Source organism: Cervus elaphus, chromosome 5, assembly GCF_910594005.1.
Source record: "Cervus elaphus chromosome 5, mCerEla1.1, whole genome shotgun sequence".
Taxonomy (NCBI): Eukaryota; Metazoa; Chordata; class Mammalia; order Artiodactyla; family Cervidae; genus Cervus; species Cervus elaphus.
This window is the reverse complement of record NC_057819.1, coordinates 89,734,483-89,760,396: the sequence shown is the minus strand read 5'-3', so window position 1 is coordinate 89,760,396 and position 25,914 is coordinate 89,734,483. Positions and strand designations below refer to the sequence as shown.

The 25,914-nt window shown below is 50.3% G+C and overlaps 1 protein-coding gene across 3 annotated transcripts in view; it reads right to left on the bottom strand.

The window, feature by feature from the left end:
* The window catches only part of ASIC2 (acid sensing ion channel subunit 2), a 1,206,795-nt gene that overhangs the window by 268,839 nt on the left and 912,042 nt on the right, over positions 1-25,914 (bottom strand). Inside the window, exon 1 of one of the 3 annotated variants that reach the window (XM_043903060.1) lies at positions 20,411-22,304. The exons of 1 other annotated variant lie outside the window; for it this stretch is intronic. In XM_043903060.1, the coding sequence (XP_043758995.1) occupies positions 20,411-21,124 (714 nt within the window). In that variant the 5' untranslated portion in view covers positions 21,125-22,304. Of the gene's footprint in view, positions 1-20,410; positions 22,305-25,914 lie in introns of those variants that run through there. One more of the 3 variants, XM_043903062.1, reaches the window with a different exon arrangement.

Below are 25,914 nucleotides of genomic sequence, written 5' to 3'. Positions count from 1 at the left end.
ATCATCACCATCACCATCAGCAGCAACACACTCTCCAATATGTTTACAGTATTCTGTTGCTGTTCAGTCTCCAAGTGGTGTCCAACTCTTTTGAGACCCCATGGACAATAGCACTCCAAGCTTCCCTGTCCCTCACCATCTCCTGGAGTTCACCCAAGTTCATGTCGATCGCATCGGTGATGCCATCCTACCATCTCATCCTCTGACACCTTCTTTACATTGAACAAAACAACTTTTAGAACATTATCTTTTTGGGTTCTCAGAACATTCCCATGAGGGAGGTCAGTCCCTAATTTTTGTCCACATTTTGCAAATAAGCAACTTGAGCCCTAATAGGGAAGTGACTTGCCCGAGATCACTCAGCAGCCAGGTAAAAGAGAGGTGACTCAAATCTAGCACTTGGGCTGCACGCACAGGCCTGGCTGAACTGCCTCCCTCCGTACCAGCCTCGTTTGCCACCTGGAGGCAGGTGAGGCAGGTAAACCCAGGACTCAACTCTATTTTAAAAACACACCAATTGAGAAATTACCTCTGAACCTGCACATTTTTTATTTCGGCAATGCAGGAGAGGGGATAGCTTTTAAATTATAATCCCTGGTCACATTTTATGATTGCTGGAGGGGGAAGAAAGCTTAAGGTGAGTTTAAGAGGACTTTCTGGTTGGTTAAAGAAAAAGATTACAAAATTAAAAGAGTGGAAAAAAAATAAATTGCTAGTGACTGTTTTTACTACATGAGCTTACAAGCTGGAGTGGAGAATTAAAAAGTTATATAGCTAGGGTTGCTAACCATGACTTATCACAGACAAATCCTCCATATTTATAGCTTTTTCCATCTCAAGACAGTAAGCAATCCCCTGATATAGGGTTGCCTCTCTCCGCCTGGGAACCCTGGAGGCTGTGTGTGCTTATTAGCAGAGCCGTCAAGGCTGAGAACACAGCTAGGATTTGGTTGTTTACCGTCCCTCTGCCTGGAGCGGGGGATCACTTCCTTGATCACTCAACACCCACTGGGGATGGGGGTGGGTGGGTAGAGTACTCCTCTGTGTCAGAGCCCAGGGAGGAGGAGAAGGAAGCTCTAAAGTTAGAATGGAAACAGCCAAGGCTCTATGCTAGAAGCTGTCCTCTCAATACATTTAGTCCTTACAATACTACCAATACCCCCATTTCACAGACGGGTAAACTGAGGTCCAGGGAGACTAAACAACTTGTCCAAGGTCATGCACAGTGAATTGCCTCTCAAAGTCTCAGTCCTTGAAGAATTTAAAAACAAGCAGGGGGAAAGGAAGGCAGAAAAGAAGGGGTGAAATTACCGAGGGAGGAAGGGAGGAAAGAAGAAAAAATTAACTGAGCATCTGCTTTGAGCCAGGCTCCATCTGGCTTATCTTTTTTTCCTCCTCACTCTAGGGAAATGGGTGGTACTTGTTCCATTTACAGATAAGGGAACTGAGGCATGGAACAGTGAATAAAGTGGTCAAGGTTAGTTGGGTTACTGGGGTTTGAACTGATGTCTGTCTGGTTCTAGTCCTCCCGGCTGGATGGCCTTGGGGGAGTTATCTGACCGTATTGGGCTTCTGTCTCCTTACCTAGGGAACAGGAATGGTATTCCCCACTCCTGGTCTGCCCTCTCTCAAGCACTGGAAGGGGAAGTCCTTGATAAACCAGATGGCATTGCCAAACGAAGTCTGGTCCAACACCCTGTTTGCAGAGGGGAGGAGGAGGGCTGTTCTCTCATTGTCTAGGGATGAAGGGATTGAGGCCTGGGATCCCCGGAGCTGACATAAGATAGGCTGAAGCTGAGCCACCTGCTTCCTGGTGCTGCTCCAACATTGACTGATAAGAAGGAAATTCACTGGGGAGGAGGTCAGACCTGAACAGGTATATAGTACTGCTGGAAAAATCTAAACATGGAAACAAGGGACCCTGGATCTCAAGGTCACTGACTTGCTACTTTTTTCAATGATAGTCTCCTAGAATGTTCTGTTCATCCTAAGGAGGACTGCATGAATGCGTTAGTCCAAAAATTCTCAACTTCTGTTAAAGCAAACTTGAGTCTGGGCTGTTCTTCAAGTCAATGAAGTCAGAATCTCTGGAGATTGAGCTAGGAGCATTAGTAACTTTTTAAAAAAAAAGAAGATTCTTTTGATGTGGACCATTTTTAAAGTCTTTATTGAATTTGTTACAATATTGCTTCTGCCTTATGTTTTGGTTTTTTGGCCCTGAGGCATGTGGAATCTTAGCTCCCTGACCAGGAATGGAACACATACGCCCTGCAATGGAAGGGGAAGTCTTAACCACTGGACTACCAGGGAGGTCCCCAGTAAAAGTTTTAATTAAAAATTTCCCATTGGTGATTCTAATGCTCAGTCAGAATTGAGAAATAGTGATATATGATTTCCTTTATTTTCCAGATGGGACCAGAGGCTCAGAGAAGGACAGCTAAGGGCCCAGGGCTGCTCAGCAGTTAGTGGCAAAATGCAAATTCCAGCCTCATGGTTCCCACCTTGGAACCCTTCACTCTGGTCCTTGAGACCAGACCATCCTGGTGTGCCCAGGTATCTGAGAGATGGACACCCCCACCTCTCACTCCCCCAGTTCCCCTCCCTCCTTTAGCATCTCATGTCCTGAGACAGGTCTGGGCATCTGGGAGGCCTGAATGGAATCATGACCCACACGTCTGCACCTGGACTTGTCTATATCCTGCAAGATGAAGTGGGGGAACCGAGGCAATTATCTAATGTATTAGCTAGCCCGTCCCTGCGGCACTCCTGTGAGCCAAAGTAATAAATACAAAATGGTAATTTCTCTCTAGAAGCCTGGCTCCAGCCTCCCACTCAATTCCCCTCCCACCCAGAAGTCATATACCACTGTCTGCTTGTCCTTTCCTGTATGGGGCAGCAGTAACTTGGAGTTATTTAAATATCGTGGGCAAAATTTGCTTTTCAAAACCTGAATCATCATCCAATAACCCCCATTATTCTCTGTGGCTCACTTGTCTGGCCAGAGCAGATTTTTCTAGCCTTCAGTAGAAAGTAACAAAATGTCCTACAGGTATTATTAATGAGGACCAGTGGCCAACATCCTTGTTGTGTATGTTGTAGGCTAGCCTCAGCCTTGGAAAGGGAAGATTTAAGTTGTAGCTGAGACTTGACCTCCTACCAGCTTTGTGACCTTGAGTGAGTAACTCTGCTTGCCTAGAATTTGCAACTTTTCTACCTTCCCTTAGAGCTGTCATGCAAATCCCCCTGGTGAATGGACATAACGTTGCTTGCACAGACTCCAGTAACATCTTTCATGCATGTTAGAGTGTCTCCAGACCTCCATGGCTATATTCAGAGGAGAAAGGACCAAATTCTTCCCAGCATGGAGGCATGGAGTGAAAGTTGCTCAGTCATGTCTGACTCTTTGCGACCTCATGGCCTATACAGTCCATGGACTTCTCCAGGCCATAATACTGGAGAGGGGAGCCGTTCCCTTCTCCCAGGCATCTTCCCAACCCAGGGGTCTAACCCAGGTTTCCCGCATTGCAGGTGGATTCTTTACCAGCTGAGCCACTAGGGAAGCATGGAAAAGGAAAAGGGGAGAAGATGATAAAGCTGAGTCTGGAAGGATCTTTCTAGGAAGACACGGGGGTCGCGGGATGTTTCAGACCAAGGCAACAGCATAGGAAAAAGCCCGGGTGAATGTGGAAGATGTATGGAAGCTGTTCAACATGGGAGAATGCATGATGTGCAGAGGGACAGGGCTTGGAGCTTGCCTGGGTGCTTGGCCTTATCTTTGATGGGGAACCACAAGATAACTTTGAGCAGATTCTCAGAATAAAGATAATAAGTGGTTGGTCCAGTTTTTCAGCACTAAAATGGAGAACCCATTGAGGGGGTATTGGCTGTGGTCTGGTTATAAGATATATACAAGGGCGGGGACATTGAATTGTCGAGGACTTAGAATGGATTCACTCTGATATCCTTAGAGCCCAGAATAGTATCTGGTATACAGAAGGCAGTCACTAAATGTATGAATGAGTAGATGAATCTGAGAGTCAGTGAAAGAATAAAAGAAGGAGCAAAGGAATGAATGACTAAAATAACAAACAAGAGTAGGAATGAGTGAATCAGATGAACAGTCCAAAGCATGGTCAGCAAGCCGCCTTAGCAATTCTAACTGATGGCCTGGAGCAACAAAAGCATAGGCTTCGGGCTGCGTTACCTAGAAATGCCTTATTACTGGCACGATTCCTTCAAACTGAAGGCTTCTCCCGCTTAGGAGCAGCACGCTGCCCAAAGACAAAGGCTGATTACTGTGATCAAGCAAGAGGTTGTCCTTCCTGGACTCACACCTCTCAGGACATGTTCACGGACATCCACACAATCAGGACAGGGTGCAGAAACACCTTGAGTCGGCTCGTCCTCGTGGGGAGCTCCCTGGGGAGGTATGTGACCCCCCCTGCCCCCTCTCCATTTACACAGTCTCCCTAAATGACTCATCATTCCAGTATCATATAAAGACAAAGAAAAGAGAGATGATCTTTAACAAAGACTTACCCATTGCTGTGCCCTCTGCCGTAGCAGCCTGAAGGTCTAGCTTGGAAGAAGAAGCAGCTTTGCTTCTCCAGGGCAGGATTTGGGACAAGGTGGTCCCTCCCCAAACTCTCTCCCAAAGGGATGATTGTTGAAACACAGGATAAATTGTTGGAGTTGATACGTACTTGAGTCTGTCTGGGACCAGAAGCCCTTTTCCTCTTATTCCAGGCTGTCTTTTCCTCCTGCCTTGTAGATACCTTGCGAATCAAAATGTGAGCTGCAGGGACTTCCCTGGTGGTCCAAGGGTTAAGAATCCAACGTGCAATGCAGGGGACGCGGGTTCGATCCCTGGTTGGGGAACTAAGATCCCACAAGCTGCTGGGCAGCTGAGCTCATATACTGTGGCTACTGAGTTCAGGCACCACCGCTAGAGTCCTGGCGCCGCAGTGAAGATCCCGCACGCCGCAACTGAGATCCGACCCAGCCAAGTAAATAAACGACAAATGTTCATTAAAAAAGATAAGTGAGCTGTGAACCAGCAGCATCAGCCTTACTCAGGAACTTGTCAGAAATGCAGAGTCTCAGGCCCCACCTACTGAATGAACCAGAACCTGCCTTTTCACAGTGTCCACAGGAGACTCTCATGCACGTGAAAGTTCCTGAAGTTTGAGGCTCTCTGCCTATAGGGGACACAGACACCTCCAAGCTGGAGGATTCAACTACCTGACCGGGTTTCACAAAGCCCTCCAGGGAAGCCCTTCCCCAGGAGGTGGCGCTGACATTGAGACATTGCAGCCTGCCACTGATTTGGTCTCCTCGTTTTAACTCATCACCACGGGCAGGGGGATGTACCAGAGCTGGAGTCAGAACTCCCTGGGGACTTTGGGCAAGTCAGGTTCCCCTGAGCCTCACTTTTCCCATCTGTAAAATGGGAACAGTACTGCTGGCTTTTCAGACACATGGCTATCATGAAGACGAACAGAAGTAAAAGATCTGCAAACTCTCTCTGAAACACAAAACCAGGTGAACCAGCCTCTTTTCAGTGTGGACAACCAGGCATCCTGACCAAACACTTTAGAGGCTGAAGAAGGAAAGTCCATGTGAACCTCAAAGTTAATTTTTATGCTCTCACAAAAATTAATCAGCAGATAAATGTGGTGATAACTAACCAGAATGTAGCCCTCCAAAGAAAGAGCCTGACCATGTTGGTCTCACAGAGCTGCCCTCCAACAGGGATTTGAAATTGGATTCTTGGAACTGCAGGTTTTTTCCACTCACTTGGAGTTATTTTTTAAAGGAGAGTTCAGCCTAAGGACCTAGGGCTACATTACATTAGCATTCTGGAGGTCAATATTTCCAGAACGGCTAGAACCATGTTGTTCTCTTGCATTGTGTGGGTGAGAGAGGCAGCTACATTTTGGAAGGAACCAGATGTGCTCACAAAAAAAAAAAAGGAGACTTGAGCTACAGAAGCTGAATTTCCAGTGTTGGAAGAAGGAGGCAGATCCCCCTCCCCCAGCCTCGAGCTCCCAGTCCCTCTGCTGCGATGCTGTTCCCAGAACCCTGCGTTCTCCCAGTCTCAGCAGAGATGTCATCTCCTCGAAGAAGCAATCCTTCCCTGACACTCCCTATCACATGCCCTTTATTTTTTGCTTTAAAAGAATTTATTAATATTGGAAACAGTCTTGCTCATTTATTTATATATCATATGGATCCTCCCAGGTAGCTAGTGGTAAAGAATCCACCTGTCAGTCAGGAGTTGCAGGAGATGCAGGTTCGATCCCTGGGTCAGGAAGATCCCCTGGCGAAAGAAATGACAACCCACTCCAGTATTCTTACCTGGGAAATCCCACGGACAGAGGAGCCTGTGGGCTACAGTCCATGGGGTTGTGAACAGTCAGACATGACTGAGTGGCTGAGCATGTGTGTTTCTCTGTGGCACTGCCTTCCCCCCACCCCTGCCAACACAGAATATTTTCCTAACATCCTCGATCAACTGGGGTTCTGCATGCAAAAGAGATTCCTGGACCTGTCCCCATAAATTCTGACTCAGCAGGTCTGGGTTGGGATCAGGGATTTTGAAACCAATCCTCCCAATGGCTCTCATCTTCATGGAGATCATTCACAAGCTCCAGAATGTGAGCTCTGTGATGGAGGGCACACATCCATGTCCCTCTGAGCCCTGCACCTGGCATGATGCCCCCTACCAGTGGGCTCTGGCTGCCTCTTCATGGGATGAATGAACGAATGAATGGCCGAATGAGTCATGTATACTTTGGTGGAACCATCTCTCCTAGGTCCCATTTTAGCAGCTCAGTATTTGGGCAGAGCACCTGTTACCCATGAGAAATGGAAGTAGTTGCTGGACCAGTCAGAAGATGGAGCCAGGCATGGCCCCTGCCCTCACGGAGGTGACAGTCTGATGAGAGGAAACGGAGTTTATGGAGGATGACAATAAAAGACAGAGAAAGGAAAGGATGGTAAGAGGGACAGAAACAAAGTGAGTGCCGGCAGGTCAGAAGGACGGGACCCTGCTTTCCAGATGGGATAACTGCAGAAGAGCTGGGATTTTCCCCAGACAGCACTTTTATTGTGCATCAAGTGTTTTTGTTATAAATTATACATGCATGTGGTTAAAAATATTCAAACCATAGAAAATGATGCAGAATGAGAAGCCAGGCTCCTTCCCACCCACCCTGCCCCATCCTTCCAGTCCCCTCCTCAGAGGTAGACCTTATGCACCCTTCCAGGCATACTGTGCATAGCTAAGGGGTCTGGGGTAAGGAAACAGCCTAAGGAAGAGGGTGAGGGAAGCTAGAAAATTCCTTGAGAAAGACCAACAGCTCTTAAATGACTTGCCTTTGTGACTCAGGGCCATGGACCCCGACTCCAGGACGGTGTGAAGAGGGATGTCAGACAAGGTGTTTGATGGGTGGTGTCCCACGTCACTTGCTGGCTAAGCTTCTTGGAGCATGGAGCAGGCTGAGTGGAGGAGGGGTGGGGGTGGGAATGAGGCAGCCAGGGGTCAATAAATATTAAATATTGAAAATGCTCTCCTTACATCCCATGACATCCCTTACATGTGGAATCTAAAAAGAAATGATACAAATGAACTTGTTTACAAAACAGAAGCAGACTCACAGACTTAGAGAAGGAACTTATGGTTGCCAGGGGGCAAGGATGGATGGAAGGGATAGTTAGGGAGTTTGGGATGAACATACTGCTTTATTTTAAATGAATAATCAACCAGGATCCACTGTATAGCACAGGGAACTCTGCTCAATGTTATGTGGCAGCCTGGATGGGCGGGGCGTTTGGGGAAGAATGGATACCTATAGATGTATGACTGAGTCCCTTTGCCATCCATCTGAAACTGTCACAGCATTGTCTACCAACTATATTCCAATACTGAATAAAAAGTTTTCTTAAAAAAAGAAAATGTTCTCCTCTAAAAGCACAAGATGCAGGCCCTCACCACTGCTTCCCCCATTAACCTTATGGGCCTTGAGTCCCTCATCTATAAAATGGGCACAAGAGGACTGTGCCAAAAGTACTGCCACGAGGTGGGAAGAAACAAGCGTGAGGCACAGAGCCTGGCGCAGAGGAGGTCCTCTTCTGTCTGATTCCGCTTCCTCTCCCACCTCTTGGCATCAACCATTGTACTCAACTTGCCAGAAATGCCTTTGCAGGGACCTCAGCTGACCCCGGCTCCAACATTTATAAATGTCGCCTTGGGCAAGTTTCCTTTTGTGCTCTGGGCCTCCACTTCCTCGCCACTGCGTTGGTGGTGCCACAGCAAAGAGAGCTACGATGACGTTCGAAACCTTCCGCATCACCCCTGGCACCCCATGCCTACTAAGTGCCTGCCCAATCCCTTCTTGCCTTAGCATCACAGCCCATCTGACTCAGCTCCTTGGCTACAGCTAGAGGGATGGTGCTCTTGCCGCTCCAAAGACCTGACCAAAGAAGATGAGAGCCAGAGACAGCCACCCCAGGTCAGAATTTTAAAAACAAAACTTACTTGGATGTGAAAAATGCACTCGTGTTTCTTTGGCTGGTTAAAATATTTGATGCTCATCGAATATTCAACAACAACAAAAAAAAGGTTCTTACTCCCTGTACTGTCAGAAATGTAATGTAATTATAGCGATGTTAAATATCCCCAGCTGTTCTGAGATATTTGAATCTTAAATCAAGCCTGCCTCTACACATCCTGGGTTGCAGCTGGAGATCCGCACCAAGTACCACACCAAGGCAGAGCTGGGGGAAGTTCAAGTGAGAACTCTGGGCTCACATCTCCAAGCTTGTTTGTGAGATCTGGGCTTCATCCCAACATTGCTATAAGGACCCCCGACCTGGGCTATTGGCAGCATCGCCAAAGAAAGCCGTGTTCCTCAACAGGGCTGTGCAGACCGGTAGGTCATAAGCATCTATCCAAACAGGCTTTCAAATCCATGTGCAGGGAGCATAGAGAGATAGTGTAAAATAAACGGTAATAAAGTGAATAAACACACGTCTCACTCCAGAGCCTTTGAGGTTCTTCTATAAATCAAATTCTTGCCATAATTTGCTCTCTGAGGCTGTGCTGAGCAGCAGAATCAAACCTCATCTGCTTTCCTGAGTGGTAGGCTTAGATTTATGGATGTGAGTTCACAGTGGATGCCCGTGCCATTTCAAAGTGGGAAAATAATTTTCGTTAGGAGGGGTTCCAAGAGGAGATTAAACCCTTCACCTTCAGAGATCAGAGAATCAACAACTTTCAGATCAGATATACCGTTGGAATCAGAAGGGGATGGCCAGTGTATGTATTTTGCAAAAAGAGTAAGCTTGCAGAGGAAGAAAGAGACACTGTGGTGATATAAAAGCTTAAGCACAAATATCCTCAGAGTCGATTTCAAGCTTCCCAATGACATTCAACGTGACCTTGAACCTCCCAATCTCCCTCTTTGCTTTTTTAATTTGGATCAGGGGACTAAAGAAACCCTAAAAGACTGACCTACCCATATAGATGTCAGATGAAAAGAACTTAATTATTCCTGGCTAGAATTGTAACAGTATACAGAAGGTCACGCTATTCTTCTAGCGCTTGGAAGTTTTTTCTGCAAAGAAGTGAGAGGGGTCATCATTATAATGATGATGAATATGATAGTGACTTTTCAATTTTATCTAGCACCAACACATCTGTGCTTTTACATTCAAGACAGTGGTGGTGATTTCTGTATCTATACTCAGCTTTTATCCACCAGGACTAGACCATACCTGGCTTTCAAGAGATCATTTTTGAATGGATTATTCTATTGTCTTTAAGTTTCATAACAGCCCTGCAAGGAAGGTGTGATCTCTGCTTTACAAAGAAGGAAACAGAATCTCAATGAAAATAAGCACCTCCCACCCTAATAGCCACCCCTTGTCAATGCTAGGCAGTCCTGGGAGTTGAATTTGAGTCTGACTCTTGAAGTCACATTCTTCCTACCCCTCTTACTTTTTCTAGTTGTCCTAGTTGCTGGGGTCCAAATTCCCAATCTGGCATGAATGTTAAACATGGATAAAATACTCCCATGTGGACTATTTTTGAATCAAGTTACATGTTTGTTATGGATTCTTTCATTTTCTTGGTTTTAGGATGGACCCTGATCCAAACCTACTCAGCCTGGTCCACTAGGTGTAATAGAGAGTGTTTGTACAACAAATGATGCCTGTGTTAATTTTCTGTTGCTGCTGTAACGAATTACCACAATCTTAGTAGCTTCAAACAGTGCAATTTTGTTAGCGTATCGTTCTAGGTCAGAAAGCTAAAATCAAGGTGTCAGCAAGGCTGCATTCCTTCTGGAAGTCCTGGGGGAGAACCTGTTTCCTTGCCTTTCCTAGCTGCTAGAGGCTACCTGCTTTCCTTGGGTTGCGGCCCCTTCCTCCATCTCAAAGTTGCCCGTGCCGTGTCTTCAGATCTCTCTCTGACTCCCTGACCTCAGCTTCTATGGTTCCATCTTCTCTGACCCTGACCCTCCTGCTTCTCCGTTACAAGGACCTTTGTGATTACATGGGGCCCACTAGGTGGTCAAGGATAATCTCTCCATCTCAAAGCCCTTAATTTGGTCTTCCCTGGTGGTCCAGCGGTTAAGAACCTGCAGCAGTGAAGACTTGGTGCAGCCAAAATTAAATAAATAAATACAAAAACATTTTTTAAATGTCCTTAACTTAATCACACCTGCGAAGTCCCTTTTGCCATGCAAGGTAATGTATTCATAGTTCTGGGGAGGAGGACCTCTTTGAGGGGCTGTTATTCAGCCATTATTCATGGCCTTTGCAATTTGGTTTGATTGACACTGGCTTGGTGCATGGCCCCTGTGTGACACCTGCTGTGATGTGACATTGATGCCAGAACAACAATGTCCCTGTTACACACTTCCTCTGGGGTTCACTGGGGAGCCCAGTACTCCTCCCCCAGGTACCCTTCCTTGCTCCACTCCAGGATGCCCATTCTGTGTGTTTTCTTACAGACCCAGTGAGCCAGACATGACTGAGAAAGCCCATGGATGCCTCCTTCTCAGCATTCATGGAGCCCAAGCCTCGCCCCTCAAAGTGTGGTCCACGGGCTACCAGCATCTGCATCACCTGGGGAATTGTCAGAAATGCAAATCTCAAGCTCCATTCCAGACCTACCAAATCAGGACCAATGCCATGGGCCCAGGAATCTGAGTATGCTTAATTTTTAGGAAGCATGGGCCTAGAAGCTTCTCTATTCATCCACAGCCGATTGCCAGATCACATTGCCACATCTATATGCCAGAACAAATCTGCCTGGGAAGGAGGGCAGGCCTCTGGGCAGAGACAAAGAAGGAACCCAACACCTCATCTTAGAGCCAGTTTGAGCACTGATTCTTTTCGGCAAGGCACTCAGAAGTCTTCTGTCTTTCTCTTAAGAAAATCTTCCAGGGCAGACAATATGCCCCCCAGTCCACCCTGGCCAGGAACAAAGTTGCTAGGGAAAGAAGAGGTATACAGGGGCCACAGGAGGACCTCATTCAATGTTTTTGGCTGATTTCTGTTCCTGTGTAATGTGACCCTGGGCAAGACACTCCCCTCTCTGAAGTTAGACAGGCAATAGAGTGCAATAATCACCCTCCGTTCTTGCAAGGATAAGATGAGATGGTAATTTATATTACACAGTCCTATCCAGGTATGATGACTGGTTTAGTCACTAAGGCGTGTCCGACTCTTGCGACCCCACGGGCTGTGTAGTCTGCCAGGTTCCTCTGTGCATGGGATTCTCCAGGCGAGAATACTGGAGTGGGTTGTCATTTCTTTCTCCAAGGTCCGATCACTAAAACTCTGCTAATTAGAAATGCAGGTTGGATTTGCCTGTGGTCAATTGGTTAAGAATCCATCTGCCAATGCAGGGGACATGGGTGCAATCCCCGGTCCAGGAAGATCACACATGTCTTGCAACAGCTAAGCCCCTGCGCCCCACCTACTGAGCCTGTGCTCTAGAGCCTGTGCGCCGCAACAAGAGAAGCCTCCGCGGTGAGAAGACCGAGCACCGCAACTAGGGAGTAAGTAGTCCCTGCTTGCCACCGCTAGAGAAAGCCCACACACAGCTACAAACACCCAGTACGGCAAAAAACAAAACAAAACAAAACAAAAACACTTTAAAAAAAGAAATACAGGTTAATCTAGCCAAAGCTACACTGGGATTTCTTTGTAGGAAAAACCGTGACGTAGGGAAAGGAGGGTTGACCTTGGAATCCTAAGATCAGAGTCTACGTCTGTGACCTTGGGTGAGTTACTGAACCTACTCACTTTCCAGGGAAAGAGGAATACTTTCCTGTCTGGTCCATTGTTGGGCTGGAATAAAATAATGAATATAAAAGGACCTGGCAGAGAGCTCAATAAATGTGTGCAGAATCAGAGGAAACAATTTACTAAGCAAATTAATAGTATAAACAATGGTGTCAGGGGAGATATTTGACATGCTCAGGAGAACAAACTTCCCCAGTACGTTCATGGCCTCTATTTGTTTTACCAACAATTCATGTTCCAATTATGCGTGAGTCATTTGTTTGTTCGTTAGCACAGGTCTGAGCTGGAACTCAATTTGGCAATAGCTCCTTAGCCAGGACTTCAAAGTTATCCATGTCCTTGAAAGAATGAATATGGGAATTTAGTTCAGGTTATGGTTGTATTAAAACATCTGCATAACTCCTAAGTTCCCCATCATAGACCTGTAATAGTTCCATCGGCTGCAAGTCCATCACGGATCCTAGGAATGGCTTTTCCTTCTCAGGGTGGCAGGGCTTGGAAACCAGGATAAATTCCAGGGGCTGTATTAACTTGTAGTGAAAGAAACTTTCAGTGAAGGCTTGACTGTGTGGGACGCCTTCTATGGAAAGATTTGTTCTCACCAGCATCTTTGAGAGTTGGTATAATGGTGTCATCAAAAAGAATATCAGCTTTCGAGCTGGACTAATTTTTGGTTGCATCTAAACTCTGCTGCCCCTGAGCTATGACTTTGTACCTCTCCGAGCCTCAGTTTCCTCATCTGTAAAATGGGTGCCATAACAGTCATTTGATTCTGGTGAAATTGATGTGACCTATTTACATAACAGGTACCCCGTACAAATCCTGGTGCTTGCCTAGTGGCTCAGATGGTAAAGGATACGCCTGGAAAGCTGGAGAAGCGGGTTCAATCCTTGGGTCAGAAAGATCCCCTGGAGAAGGGAATGGCAACCCACTCCAATATTCTTGCCTGAAGAATTCTAGACAGAGGAGCCTGGTGGTCTATAGCCCATGGAGTCTCAAAGAGTTGGGCACAACTGAGCAACTGACACTTTCATACAAATCCTGGGCTAGAGTCTGTCCCCCTTCCTGCATGGTGAGGCACACTCACCTTTGCAGGACAGTTTACTGCAAAAAAAGTGGGTTTGGGCTCATCTTTGTGGCCCAGTGCGTGGCATGCAGTAGATGCTCATTGTGCATTAGTGGACTGGATCTCTGAATAGCTGATCCCAGCAAATCACTTAGGAGAACCAAAGCGACTGATGCACAAACCGAATGGTCTGGTTATTCCTCCAGCCCTTCTCAATTGGGCAGACATCTGATTGATGCCTTCATGACCAGCCACAGTGGCCCCCAAATAGCCACTATCAGAATCAGTGTGATGTGGGTCCATTTGGATATCTACAGACCTGAGCAGAACTGACATCTGATTCCCCAAACTGATTTCCCTGAAGTCACATAACTGGGGGAAGTCTTTTCATGTTCCTTGTATAAATGTCTATTTAATCACCATCCTGTCTCTAGCACTCCAATAACTTGTACATTTCCCCCCTTCATCACTGTTTCAGCTCCGCAAAAAGACAAAATGGTTGGCTGAAGAGCTTGGGCCATCTGCAGCAGTTAAACCCTATTTTCCCCTGACTGCTCACTTGGATGGAGAACTTTGCAGCTAAGTCCCATTAGTCATTTGGCTCCTGCTCTCATTTCACAGAGGAAGCTGCAGAGGCCAACGTCACATAGGCTGCTCAGGGCAGAATAAAGGCTGGATTGGTCTTCCCAGAATAACCTCTGCCCCACCAAACCTGCTCCTTCCTCATCCAGCTATGCCTTTGTGGTCCTGAGGATTTGGGTTCAAATCCCAGCTTTGCTATCTGCTGGCTCTGTGACTTTCAGCTTGACTACAAAACTGCCCAGAGGGGAATGTCCCCCATCAGCCAAACGGCGATGATTACACAACCTTTTAGGGTGATTGTGAAAATTGAGATGGTGTGAAATGTGCTCAGCTTGGGTCTGGTACATCGCAGCTGCCCGGGACTATTTGCCTTCGTCCTTTGCTCGAAATGCTCACTGCAAGTAATATGAACGGAAATAGCTCACATTTACTGAGTCCTTACTGGGTTCCAGAAACTCTTCTAAGCACTTGATATGTATTAGCTCGTTTATTCCTCTTTCTCTAAAGGCAAAGGTATTTTTCACTCCTCCCAGAAGCCATCCATCTTCACGACTATTGGACTGCCTGGCCTAGCACCACTTCAATGGAATTTGCTGATTTTAAACAACATGTTGCTGAAATGATTTCTTGTTTTCTGTGGCTGGCTTGCAGCAGCCAGCCTGCTTCCTGTGACAAAGTGTGATGAAATCAAATGCTGTTGTCCTGGCCTTTAGTACAGAGGACCGGTCCAAAATCTGCACTCAGGGTTGACTCCTACAGATGGGGGGGTGGGGGTGGGGGTCAGGGTTAGGCAGGGGGGGCAGGGGGCAGGGAAGGCTGGAATTCTCCTGGTGGAGTTAGGCAAGGGGGTGACAGTTGGATGGGGGTTGGGACCGGATGAGATCTCCCTCTGTCAGTGTGATAGCCAGCAATGAAAGAAGTCAGAGATTTTGCTACAGAGTTCAGAAACTTTGTGTGGCCTCCAGGTGTTCATCACACCTTTGCATTGTCGTCATTGTTGCTTTTGTTTAATTGCCAAGTGGTGTCTGACTCTTTGCGACCCCACGGACTACGGCACACCTGGCTTCCCTGTCCCTCACCAGTTCCCAGAATTTGCCCAAATTTGTGTCCATTGAACAGGTGCGCTGTTACTATTCCCCCGACTCATCACATCCAGCCCCAACCCCCAAGCCCTGTGCGCAGCTTTGAGCCACACTCAGCCCTAGAAAGGATGTGTCCAATCTCATCCTTTCATGTCTCTGTTCTCCCCATTTGCACAAGGTGCCCCCTCTCCATGAAGCCCTGTTTCTCTCCTTCTCTACCTTGGAACTCTTATGGATCCCTCCAGACTCCGCTCAGACGTCACCTCCTCCCAGAAGCCCATAGAGATCCCTAGTCTGCTCTGGGTACTCCTTCTGAGCCCACGCAGCACCTCTGGACTCCTGGCATCTGTTGCTGTTATCTCTTTCCTCAACAACACCACAGGTTCACGGAGGACACATCCCATGCCTTATTTAACGTTCCATCCCCAGCAGCTAGATCAGAGCATGACATACAGTTGACGCTTAGTATACATTGGGTGTTGGAATGAATGAACCAGGAAATGAGCACATCGCCACTCAGGTAAGTGCTCCTGATAAGAGATGATAATGATATTGATCATAATTAATAACTGCTACCATGAGATACAAAGACTGTGCCTATCTCTTAATCAAATTATAACAACAGCTCTTGAATAGTGAGCTCCTATGCTGTTCAGGAAGCGGCTGGTCACTGCATATGTATCATCTTCTTCCCAGCCTTCAGGGGCTTAGCGAGGGAGGCACACAGCTAAACAGGGACAGAGCCAAAGCCTTAAACTGAGGTCTGCCTGGACGCTTCCCCGGACCCTTGCCTCCTCCCAGAGAACATCACTGCTTCTTATCATTGGGCCCTGACTGGCCTCTGTCTGCAGCTGTTCCCAGATCCTCAGGCCCTCCTCCGAGGCTCCATGCCCACAGAGCCTGGCCTCATCGTTCCGCGTCCTGTCCAATTACTGGGGAAGGCTGGTCTCCCTGCCCCCAGGAAAGCCCAGAGTGGCCAGAGTGTTCAGGGCCCAAGGTCCACGGCAGATGCCAGGGAAATCACAGGAACATTCAGAAGCGGAGCTGCTTTGTCTGACCGCTGAGTGATTAACCCTTTCGCAGCTGTGACAAAGATACAGAGGAGCTGTACATAACCACATCCTGAATGGCCTGCGGACTAAAACCCAACAGATATCCCTCACAACTCTCTGATCTCCCCTGTTGAGCTTATTTCTGGAGCCCGAGGCCAATAGGATAGAATGAGATTTGGGGGCACATCTCCCCACTGGTCCCCCAGGAAGCTCATCCCTCACCTGGGCCACTTAGGCCTTGGGAACTCCAGGTATCTTGGCATCCTCACTCTCTCTCCCTCTGCTCCCAAAAGTAATAAATGCCCCCGAATTGACTGGGCATTTCCTCATTAGAAAGGCATTGCCCTGGTATTCCCTGGAGAAATTAACTCAGGAATCCTGGAGAACAATGAAAAGTCTTGGGGTTACCTGGGAAAGGTCTTCACTCCCCAGACCATTCCTGAGTGCTGAATATGCATATCAGGGTCTGTGTTGGGGGCTGGAGATGTCAGGGAAATCAGATCTGGTTCCTGCTCGAGTCCAGGGCGGTGTGTTGGGGGCGGGGGGAGTGTGGTGACACGTATGCGTGTGAGGATTGACACCTAAACGGGGGGTAGAGGGCAAAAAAGAGGAAGGCATCAGTTGTTTGGAGAGGAGCGGAGGTGGTCAGGCAAGGCTTCAAAAGAGAGGGAACCCCAGGGCTGGAGCCTGAAGGATGACTGGGCATCCCCGGGCAGACAGAGCAGCTGGGGGTGGCGAAGGCACACTTAGGGTAGCAGAGGAAGCAGCCCAGCTGTTGTCAGCTGCTCAGCAGAGCTTGGGCACGTGGTCCCAGAGACAGCATGGCCAGAGATAGGGCAGGGCCCAGGTGCAGGGTCTGAGGAACCAGGGCCTAGGACAGGTGAGTCACTGATGGGTTTGAAGAAATGGGATGCCATGCTCTGAGAGGAACTTTAGAAAGACTGCTCTGACTATAGCGCCAAGGGTGGATGCAGAGGGCAGGCAGCATAAGCTGGAGGCCAGAGACCAGAGAGGAAGCTGATGCCCTTTTAAAGGTGGCATTTTTATGGGGGTCCAGCACAGTCTAAAGAGTGCCCATCTCACACATACCTATGTGCATGCTCATTCATTCAGTTGTATCCAACTCTTTGTGACCCCATGGATTATAGCCCGCCAGGCTTCTATGTCCATGGAATTCTCCAGGCAAGAATACTAGAGTGGGTTGCCATGCCCTCCTCCAGGGGATCTTCCCCACCCAAGGGCTGAACTCACATCTCCTGCACTGGCAGGCGGATTCTTTTACCATTGAGCCACCTGGGAAGCCCATGATCACAGAGAATGTAGTGTATGTACTATTGCTACCACCACTAGATGGAGTAGGAAACTAAAGAACAGAGAGATTAAGTCACCTGTCCAAGGGCACACAGCAAGTGGTCCTCCCAGGATTTGAGCCATCAGTTCATCCTGAGAGTTCATGCTCTTAACCACTACACACTATAGTGTTCCTTCATCAAAGCTGACCAAGGCTTGGGGCAGGGTAGAGTGGTTAAAGAAAGGATTCCTTAATGGGCCCACCCACTGTATATTAGGGGCTCCCCTGAAATAGCTTCTGGCCTCCATGGATAGAGGGGTGCAATCTTTAATCCTGAGGCCCTTGGAGAAAAACTACAGCATGAAATGTGAAGGCGCTGAAAACTCCCAGGACGGTGCCATGATATGAAGCCACTAGGGGTCACTTGAGTCCCCAGGAACACATACCTTGGGAGGTATGGAAGTAGCACTTTGGTTTAGGTGGGTGTGGGCCTGCAAAATCTTCAGACACAGGAAGGCAGGGTATGGGTGGTCACAGAAGGGTGTGCCCCAGTGAGAAGAACCCGATTTTCATCAACTCAGGGCCATTCCTGCCAGGGGGGCTGAGGTCAGATGACTTCTGCAAGCACTATGTGCTCTGTAGACCCCTAACAAGTGGCCAAGGCTATGATCCGCCTGCAAGGGGCCAGTTTCCACTCTTCCAGCCACGCTCCCAGAAGGGACAGGATTTGGAGGTGGCTGAGGGCTAGAGTCCTACCCAGGGATCCTCTGATAGAAGAGAGGCCCAGGGTCAGAGAGGAAGGTTGCAGGTGGCTTCTGTGTGTGCATCCCGTGGTATACAAAGTTGGACTTTGAGCTTGCTGACTCTGGGCTTTGGACAGCATTTTAGCATCTCCGAGCCCTCATCTTTAACATGGGAATAAAACTCTGCCAAAGCAGGGTTGTGGTAAATGTCAAAAGTGAATTCTGGTGGTTAGCCCGCGAGCCACGCTTTGTAAAGCCATCATCAGATGTGCTGAGTTTTCCAGGTGTTGTGTAGCTTGGAACTGGAGCTGCTGATACTCGAATGTAACACTAAACTTCAGTCTAACTCTAGGGGCTGCTAGCTGGTGGTCAGCCAAAGAACAACACAATAAGCTCCCACATACAAACAAGTTCTGTTCCAAGAACACGTTCATGTGTCCCATTTGTAAGGCCAACAAAGTCAGCCTAGGTGCCCAACTAACACGATTGGCTATATAGTACCATACTGTAACAGGTTTATAATATTTTTTCACACAAATAATACATAAAAAAACAAACAAAAAATACAGAAAATATTTTTAATCTTACTGCATAGTACCCTGAAAAGTACAGTAGTACCAGCTATATCACTGCCCCTTTTATGCTTACTTCTAGACATCCTGGGCTTGAAATAAAGATACTGTACTACTGTCTTTTATACAATACTGTGGATTAAGTACACAAACTCACAACCACTTGGAGAGGATGCACGCATATGACAGTGTACTCCAGACACATGAGCTGACTTATGTGATTGGACAGGCAAAGGTAGGTTTGCATCTTTGAAAGTTCGCAACTCGAAGATTCATATGTAAGGGACTTACTGTAAACAAAGGATCATGACCTTGCTTCCTCTATCTTTGTTAGATGGAACTCAGAATTGTATTTGAAGTCTGGGCGAAGTCACTTAGAAACATATGTTAACAGCACCTCCTGCTTGCTAAGGCGGGGGAACCACAAAGTAGGTATTCTTTTAAAGCAAGCTGAAAAGCTCAGGAAACCAGGGATATTTTGGGAGTGGATAATTCACAGCTACCGTAAACACAGGCTTAAAGCAAAACAAAGAGAGTAAGACTGAAGCCAGGGTCACCATCCTAGACCAGGACTGGGCCAATCAGCCGATCAGAGGCCTGGCCTGATGGGCATCTGTGCCAACACCTGTTGGAACCAAAGGATCTCTTCACTATCCTAAAAAAGCACTGTCAGAGATGAGACGGTCAGGAGGAATGCCTAAAGCTGGTAAAATCACCATCAGAACATTATGAACAAACTGCACACACCAACATTCCCGGCACTGGTGGCAAAGCCCAACCCCCCCGAAGGGGCATTTATACACGAATGGCTGGACAGGCTGGTGCCACGCTGAGGCTTGGCATCACAACTCCTCCTAGGCAGACCGCACAAGGCAGATACCTTCTGTCTGACAGCTGCCTTACCCAGACCCCAGCATGGGAGAACCAGCACAACAAAACGTTTACAAACCCTGAGCGCAGCTTCAGTATCTCTGCCACGCTGCTTTCCCCACTGCAGGGCGTTGGCTCCCCTAGAGGGACAGACCCATTCTCACACCTTGTGGGGTCAAGGGGCCCCATGGCGCCCACCAGGCTCCATTTCCAGATTGCTTAGGACACAAGCCGGTTTAAAAAGTATCAGAAGGGGCTGCTGCCTCTCCCACCAAACTAGGTACAGTTTCATCCTTGGTTGGTATTCTGGGGGTTTCTTCCAAAGTCTCCCAAATTGGAAGTGTTTGGGAACTCTCCTCATAAGCTACTTAGAGTCCCCAGCGAGCTTAGGGGCTCTACCTGATTCCTGCCCATATTTAAAGAGCTTCCTATTGAGTTTCCCAAAGACAACAAGCCCACACTTCAGACAGGCTTCCCTGTCTTCCCATTCCTTCACCCCAAACACAGAGTAGCTACGTGGAGTTCTGTGGATCCTGGGGTAGGGGGTGGGGGTGAGGCCTGGAAGAAGCGGGGCTGGTATCCCAGAGGGGGGTTGGGTGCAAAGAGAGAGGCCGGAACAAGGGAGCCAGACGACTCCTCCTGCAGTGACGTCCGAGTTCCCACAACCTGGAGAAGATGCGGGGGACCTAAGATTGGGTTCTGCCCCGGGGCCTCTTGGGCTGATGTCACCTCCAGGGGCCTGGGGTCCAGCCCCCGGGCCGGGGAAGAGCTGCCAGACCCCGGGGCTGGGGAGAGTGGGGGAGCAGAGGGAGCGGGTTCGCGCGGAGGGCCACTCACGGAGGAGAAGTTGTGCGGACCGCAGAGCTCGCCGCGGTACTTGCAGGAGAGCAGCATGTCCTCGAGCTGGTGGCCCAGGCGGTCCATGAAGGCGGCGCTGATGCCCTCGAAGTGGCGGGGAGGCAGGAAGAGGCGGAAGTCGGCCAGCTTGCGGAACCACTGGCGGCGCGGCTCGTCCCCCCGCAGCAGTTCGCTGACCAGCGGGCGCGCGGTGCGGTTGGGCAGCAGCAGCCCGAGCCAGTGGCCGGCGTAGTAGAGGTCCCCCTTGGAGAGGCGCGGGAAGCGCAGCGGGTTGTTGTTGCACACGGTGACGGCGGGGAAGGGCAGCTGGCGGCTCCACTCGCGGTGCACACGCGTGTGCGACGGGAAGCTGAGCCAGTAGAGCAGGCGGTTCGAGGACCAGGACAGCAGCAAGCCGAGGGACGTGCAGAAGGCCAGCACCCAGAGCGCCCGCCGCTGGAAGGAGCCCCCGGGCGCCGCGCGCCCCGCGCACATGTGCCGCAGCCCGTGCAGTTTAGCGCGGCTCAGCGACGGCCGCCCCCTGCGGGCGCCCCCCGGCCCCTGCAGCGCCCGCTCGCGCTCGCCGCCCCGGCCGCCCCCGGGCTGCCCGGCCGCCGCCACCGCCGCGGGCGCCGGTTCCTCGCGGGCCATGCGGAAGCGTCCCGGGCCGGTGAGTGCGGCCGCGGGCCGCCCGGCTCCGCCGCTCCGGCTCATTCATTCAGCCCGCGGCTGGCGGCAGCGGCGGCGGCCCCAGCCGGGCGGAGCCGCCATGGAAGTCCGCAGCAGCCGTGGAAGCAGCAGCGGCAGCCGCCGCGCGCAGCCCGCGCCAGGGAAGCGTGCGCCCGAAAGGAGCTCCGGTGGCGAGGCATGCCAGCCCGGCGCCGCCACCGCCGCCTCCGCGGGCGTCCGCCCGGGACCGAGCCCGCCTCGGCCCGCCGCCCCTGGCACGGGCCTTCCCGAGCGCCTCCCAGGCTCTCCTGGCTCCGAGTCCTCCTGAGGATGCCCGACGCCGGCCACTAGCTTTGGAGCGGCCCCGCTGGGCGCCGCCTCTCTGGTCCCTGGGTGCTGCGCCCGCGTCCCCTTGTCTTGGACCTCGGGGGACCCTGAGCTGAGTCCCTCCGGGCTCCGCCTAACCCCAGCTTTTACGCTGGTCCCGGGAGAGCAGCCACTCGGCCACCATGCCTGATTCGGACATCCCCAAGGGCCGCCCGCCGGTGGCCCGCGGTGCTGGGACACGGTAGGGGAGAAGGTGCCGGGGGACGAGCGCCCCCAGAGGCGCGCGGCCGCTCCTGGCTGGGCGGGTGGGGTGGGTGTGTACCAGGATGAGCGGTCGCCCTGCTGGCCCTCTTTCCCTTTCCTCTGGGACCCTCCTAACTGCTCCTCTGGATGCGCTCGGCGGAGACCTGCTTAGGCTCCCCCGAGTCCTGCCCCGCCCGCGTCCTGCGTTGCAATGTGACCGCCCTCGCCTGGGGCTGGGGGCGTTTCAGGGTCCCGCCGGAGGCTGCCGGTCGACGGGCTCCTTCAGGGCTGCTGGCCAGAGGGAAGTGTCGCTTCTCCCCGCCCCGCACGGCTCTGCGAAGTGCCTCGAATCTCCAGAAAAGCCCGATCTCGTCGTCCCTCGCCTCTTCTTTCTCCTGCCCCGGTGCTCCAGGAGCTGGGGACTGCGGAGCCCCGGCTACTCCTCTTGGGGGTGACCCGGACTCGCTGCTCCGCGCGTCCGGCTCCTCTCGAGACTCTCAGCCCCGCGGTGGAGGCGGCGCCGGCTGCGCTCGCCTCCCGCCTGCCCGGCCCTCCTCCGGGCCCCGGGCGAACTTGGGCAGCGGCCGCGCGACGCTGGCGCGGCTGGGTTTCCAGCACCTGCTCCTCGGCTCGCCGGCCCCGCGGCTCCGGGCGGGCGGGCGGGGCGGCGGCGGCGAGCGCCGTGCGCTCCCGGAGACGCGGTGCTGACGCGCGCGGCTCCTCCTCGCTGCATTTTAATTCCTGGCCACTGTGGCCGCTGCACACCGAGAGGGAAGCCTCTTGCCAGAGCCGGCCGGGTGGGGGATGCGCTGCACAGATGTGCCGGGTTGTGCGGGGCTGGCGGGTGAGACGTGGAGTAGCAACATTGCGTGTCTGTGGGCCGTGTGTGGATGAGTGTGAGGCCACGTCTCACTGTGTCGGGTGGACTGTCGAGAACCCGAAGCCTCTGTCTAATGTGGGCCTTTGAGCAAGTGTGTGAGTGGGGCGTCAGGCGCTGAGAGTGGGTAGGATGTGCGTGTGTACGTGTGAACGGGCATCTCGGTGTATCTGGTGGCTGTGGGTTTATTTTTGCAGATGCTGCACTGTGGCTATTTGAGTATGTGTGTTGTGTGTAGGATAGAGGGATGGTGTGTATGCTCCACTTGGGTGGACCGTTTGCATTTAGCCGGTGGTGGGTGCCAACAAGTGTGTTGATGTGTGGGTGGATATCGGCAGCTCTGGACCTGGTGTGTAGTTGGTGTTTTGCCTGTGTGCGGTGTGTAGATGAGTATGTGTGTTGAGCTGCTGGGAGCAGTCCCTGGGTCTCTAGCAGATTGGGCCCAGCAGGGGCAGCCCTGCCTTTAAGGAACTTCCGGTGTCCCCATCTTAGCCACTTCCCTGGGGGAGTCTGCTGCTCACCCCTGACCGCAGTCCACCAAGCATAGCCTCCCTGGATGGGCAGGAGGGCGGAGAGTGACTTCCAAGGACCCGAGACTCCAAGTCTGCCATTCTCACAGCTGGGTTCCCACAGCTGTTTAGCTGATGATGTCTTTCTTCCCTTCTGGGCAGGTTCAAGGTCTTCCACTAACCCCTGGGCACTTTTGGACACTTTCATTCAGCTTTTTAATTAATCAATTAAAGTCTTTATTGGTTGTGTTACAATGTTGCTTCTGTTTTATGTTTTGGTGGGTTTTTTCGACCCTGAGGCTCCTGGGATCTCAGCTCCCCAACTAGGAATCTAACCTGTACTCCCTACATTGGAAGGCGACGTCTTAACCACTGGACTGCCAGGGAAGTCCCTAGCTTTTTAAAATGTTCTGCCTTGGCGTGTCTCATTCACTTGGGGGAGAAACTCCTGAGGTTGGGTTTTGCTAAAATTCTGCTATGGATTTGGTTCCTAGAACACATCTGTTGCTGGCTTTGGGGGAAGGATCTGAATCTGCCAGTTTTGTGGGGCCCCTGACAGAGGCTCATTTACCAGGGCTTCAGTCTGGTCCCAGCAGTCCTGGGAGGGGGGCCACGGTGACACATTTCCCGGCCAAGGTGGGGGGAGCTTGTGAGTTCAGTGAAATGACTGATGAAGCAGCCAGACATCTCCCAGCGTCATAGCCCTGGGCTGGCACAAAGCTCTGTCCTGTAGAAACCTTTGAGACCTTTTATGTTTCTGATTTGTTCACCTGTTATGGGCTTTTTCTTTCCTGTTTTTTTCCCCCCCCCTTGAAATGTACACATGAAGCTTTTGGTTGCCCGAGCATCTTCTCTGCCATGGCTTCTCCAATTCTCCAGATGGGCCACCTCTTCACAGAGAGGAAGGGTATCCTGCATGGGCCCCAGGATCTTGGCACAGAAATCCAGAGGCAGACACAGGGGTGGCTGGTGATCCCAAGTGATCGTGGACTTTCTTTTTGGCCCATGGATGCAGTGCGTTTCCTACACTGCCTGAAATCCCCCGACCCGTTTCTTGACCAATACTTGGACAGCTCTGTGAAGTTCTACCCTTGCCTCAAGTCCTAGCTGAAACATTGCCTCCAAGGTAACTGGATCGATAGCTCCATCATAGCCTTTGTATAGCACCTTGTCACTGTGTGTGTCCAGCCTTTCCTTTTGGACGTGAGCCCTTTGAGGACAGAGACCACATCTCATTCACATTTTTGCCTCTATATCTTAGTACAGTGCCCTGGCACCTAGATGAAACACATCAAAATGGAGAAGAGGAGAAGGGAACTAAGATTTCCTGAATATTTCTATATGCCAGGCAACCGAACCAGACACATATTTAACTTCTCATTCCAACCTTGCAGGTGGGCGGGTGTGTGTGTGTGTGTGTGGTATTTTTACCCTCTTTTTACAACTGTTGAACCAAGGGCATGGAGAGCAGGAATTGAATTCAGCTCTAACTCATTCCAAAGTCTAAGCTTTTCCTTTCCCACCCTGCTGCCTTCAAAAGCATGAAAAATAATAACCGTATAATAAATGTAGGTCTTCCTAATCTCTAGGATTTATTTCAAGTGACTTACATTAAAAACAAGTGTCAGGACTTCCCTGGTGGTCCCGTGGCTAAGACTCTGAGCTCCCAGTGTGGGGGGTCTGGATTTGATCCCTGGTCAGCAAACGAGATCCCACATGCCCACAAGTAAAGAGTTCACATACTGCCACTAAAGACACCACCTGCATGCCATAACTAAGACCTGGCACAGCCAAGTAAATAAAGAGTAAACCAAACCAGGTTTCCTAGGTGGCATAGTGGTAAAGAATCTGCCTGCCAATGCAGGAGATGCAAGAGATCTGGGTTTGAGCCCTGGGTCGGGAAGATCCGCTGGAGTAGGAAATGGCAACCCACTCCAGTATTCTTGCCTGAAAAATTCCATGGAGAGAGGAACTTGGTGGGCTACAATCCATGGGGTTGCAAGGAGTCGGACACGACTGAGCACCACCCCTGAAAGCAAACCAAAAAAATGACAGGAAAAAAAAAAAGTGTCATAAACATTCTAAATGTTTAACCCTCAAAATAATCCGATGAGGCACATATGAATACTGCTATTTTCTCTACTCCAAAGCAGAGGATTCCTGACCACAGAGAGGTTGAGTTACTCACCCTAAGCCACACAGCTGAAGCAGGAGAGCAGCCTTTCAGTGCTGGCAGCCTGGCTCCAGCCCCTGTGCTCTCAAACCCTGCCCCACGGCATCTGTGCTGTCAGAGCTCCATGACATGACAGCTCTCGTGAATCAGGCAAGCTCTCTTGGCTGAAAAACCAAATTCACAAGGCAGTTCCTGACCTGCCCCATGCGACCTATCCACCGAGAAGTTCACATTTAGCATTGTGATTTCCCAGTCAGAAGCTTTTAAGAAAATTTCCCTTTTCCTGTTTGTCTCTAAAACATCTGTCACTCCACACCTGGCTTCCTGGCCTTCAGTGTGACCTTTGGGCGCCAGCCAGCCCACAATCTGGTGGGTGACCACCACGGCCAATTATCAGCTCTTTCTCCCGCGAAATGAGTTTGCTGGGAGGGAAGGCCCATTGAAGGCGATATGATTTTCCGTTTTTATAATCCTGTTGTAGGAGCTGACAGTTGTGGGCTTGATCAGGCTTCACTGGATCCCATGACTTTCCTGCTTATCCCCAATCCCTACTGCTCAGGGGCATGTTTATTGGAACATAACATGTTGTTGTTCAGTCGCCCAGTTGTGTTTGAGTTTTTGCAATCCCATGGACTGCAGTTCTCCAGGCCTCCCTGTCCCTCACCATTTTCCAAAGTTTGCATCAGTGATGCCATGTCCATTGCAT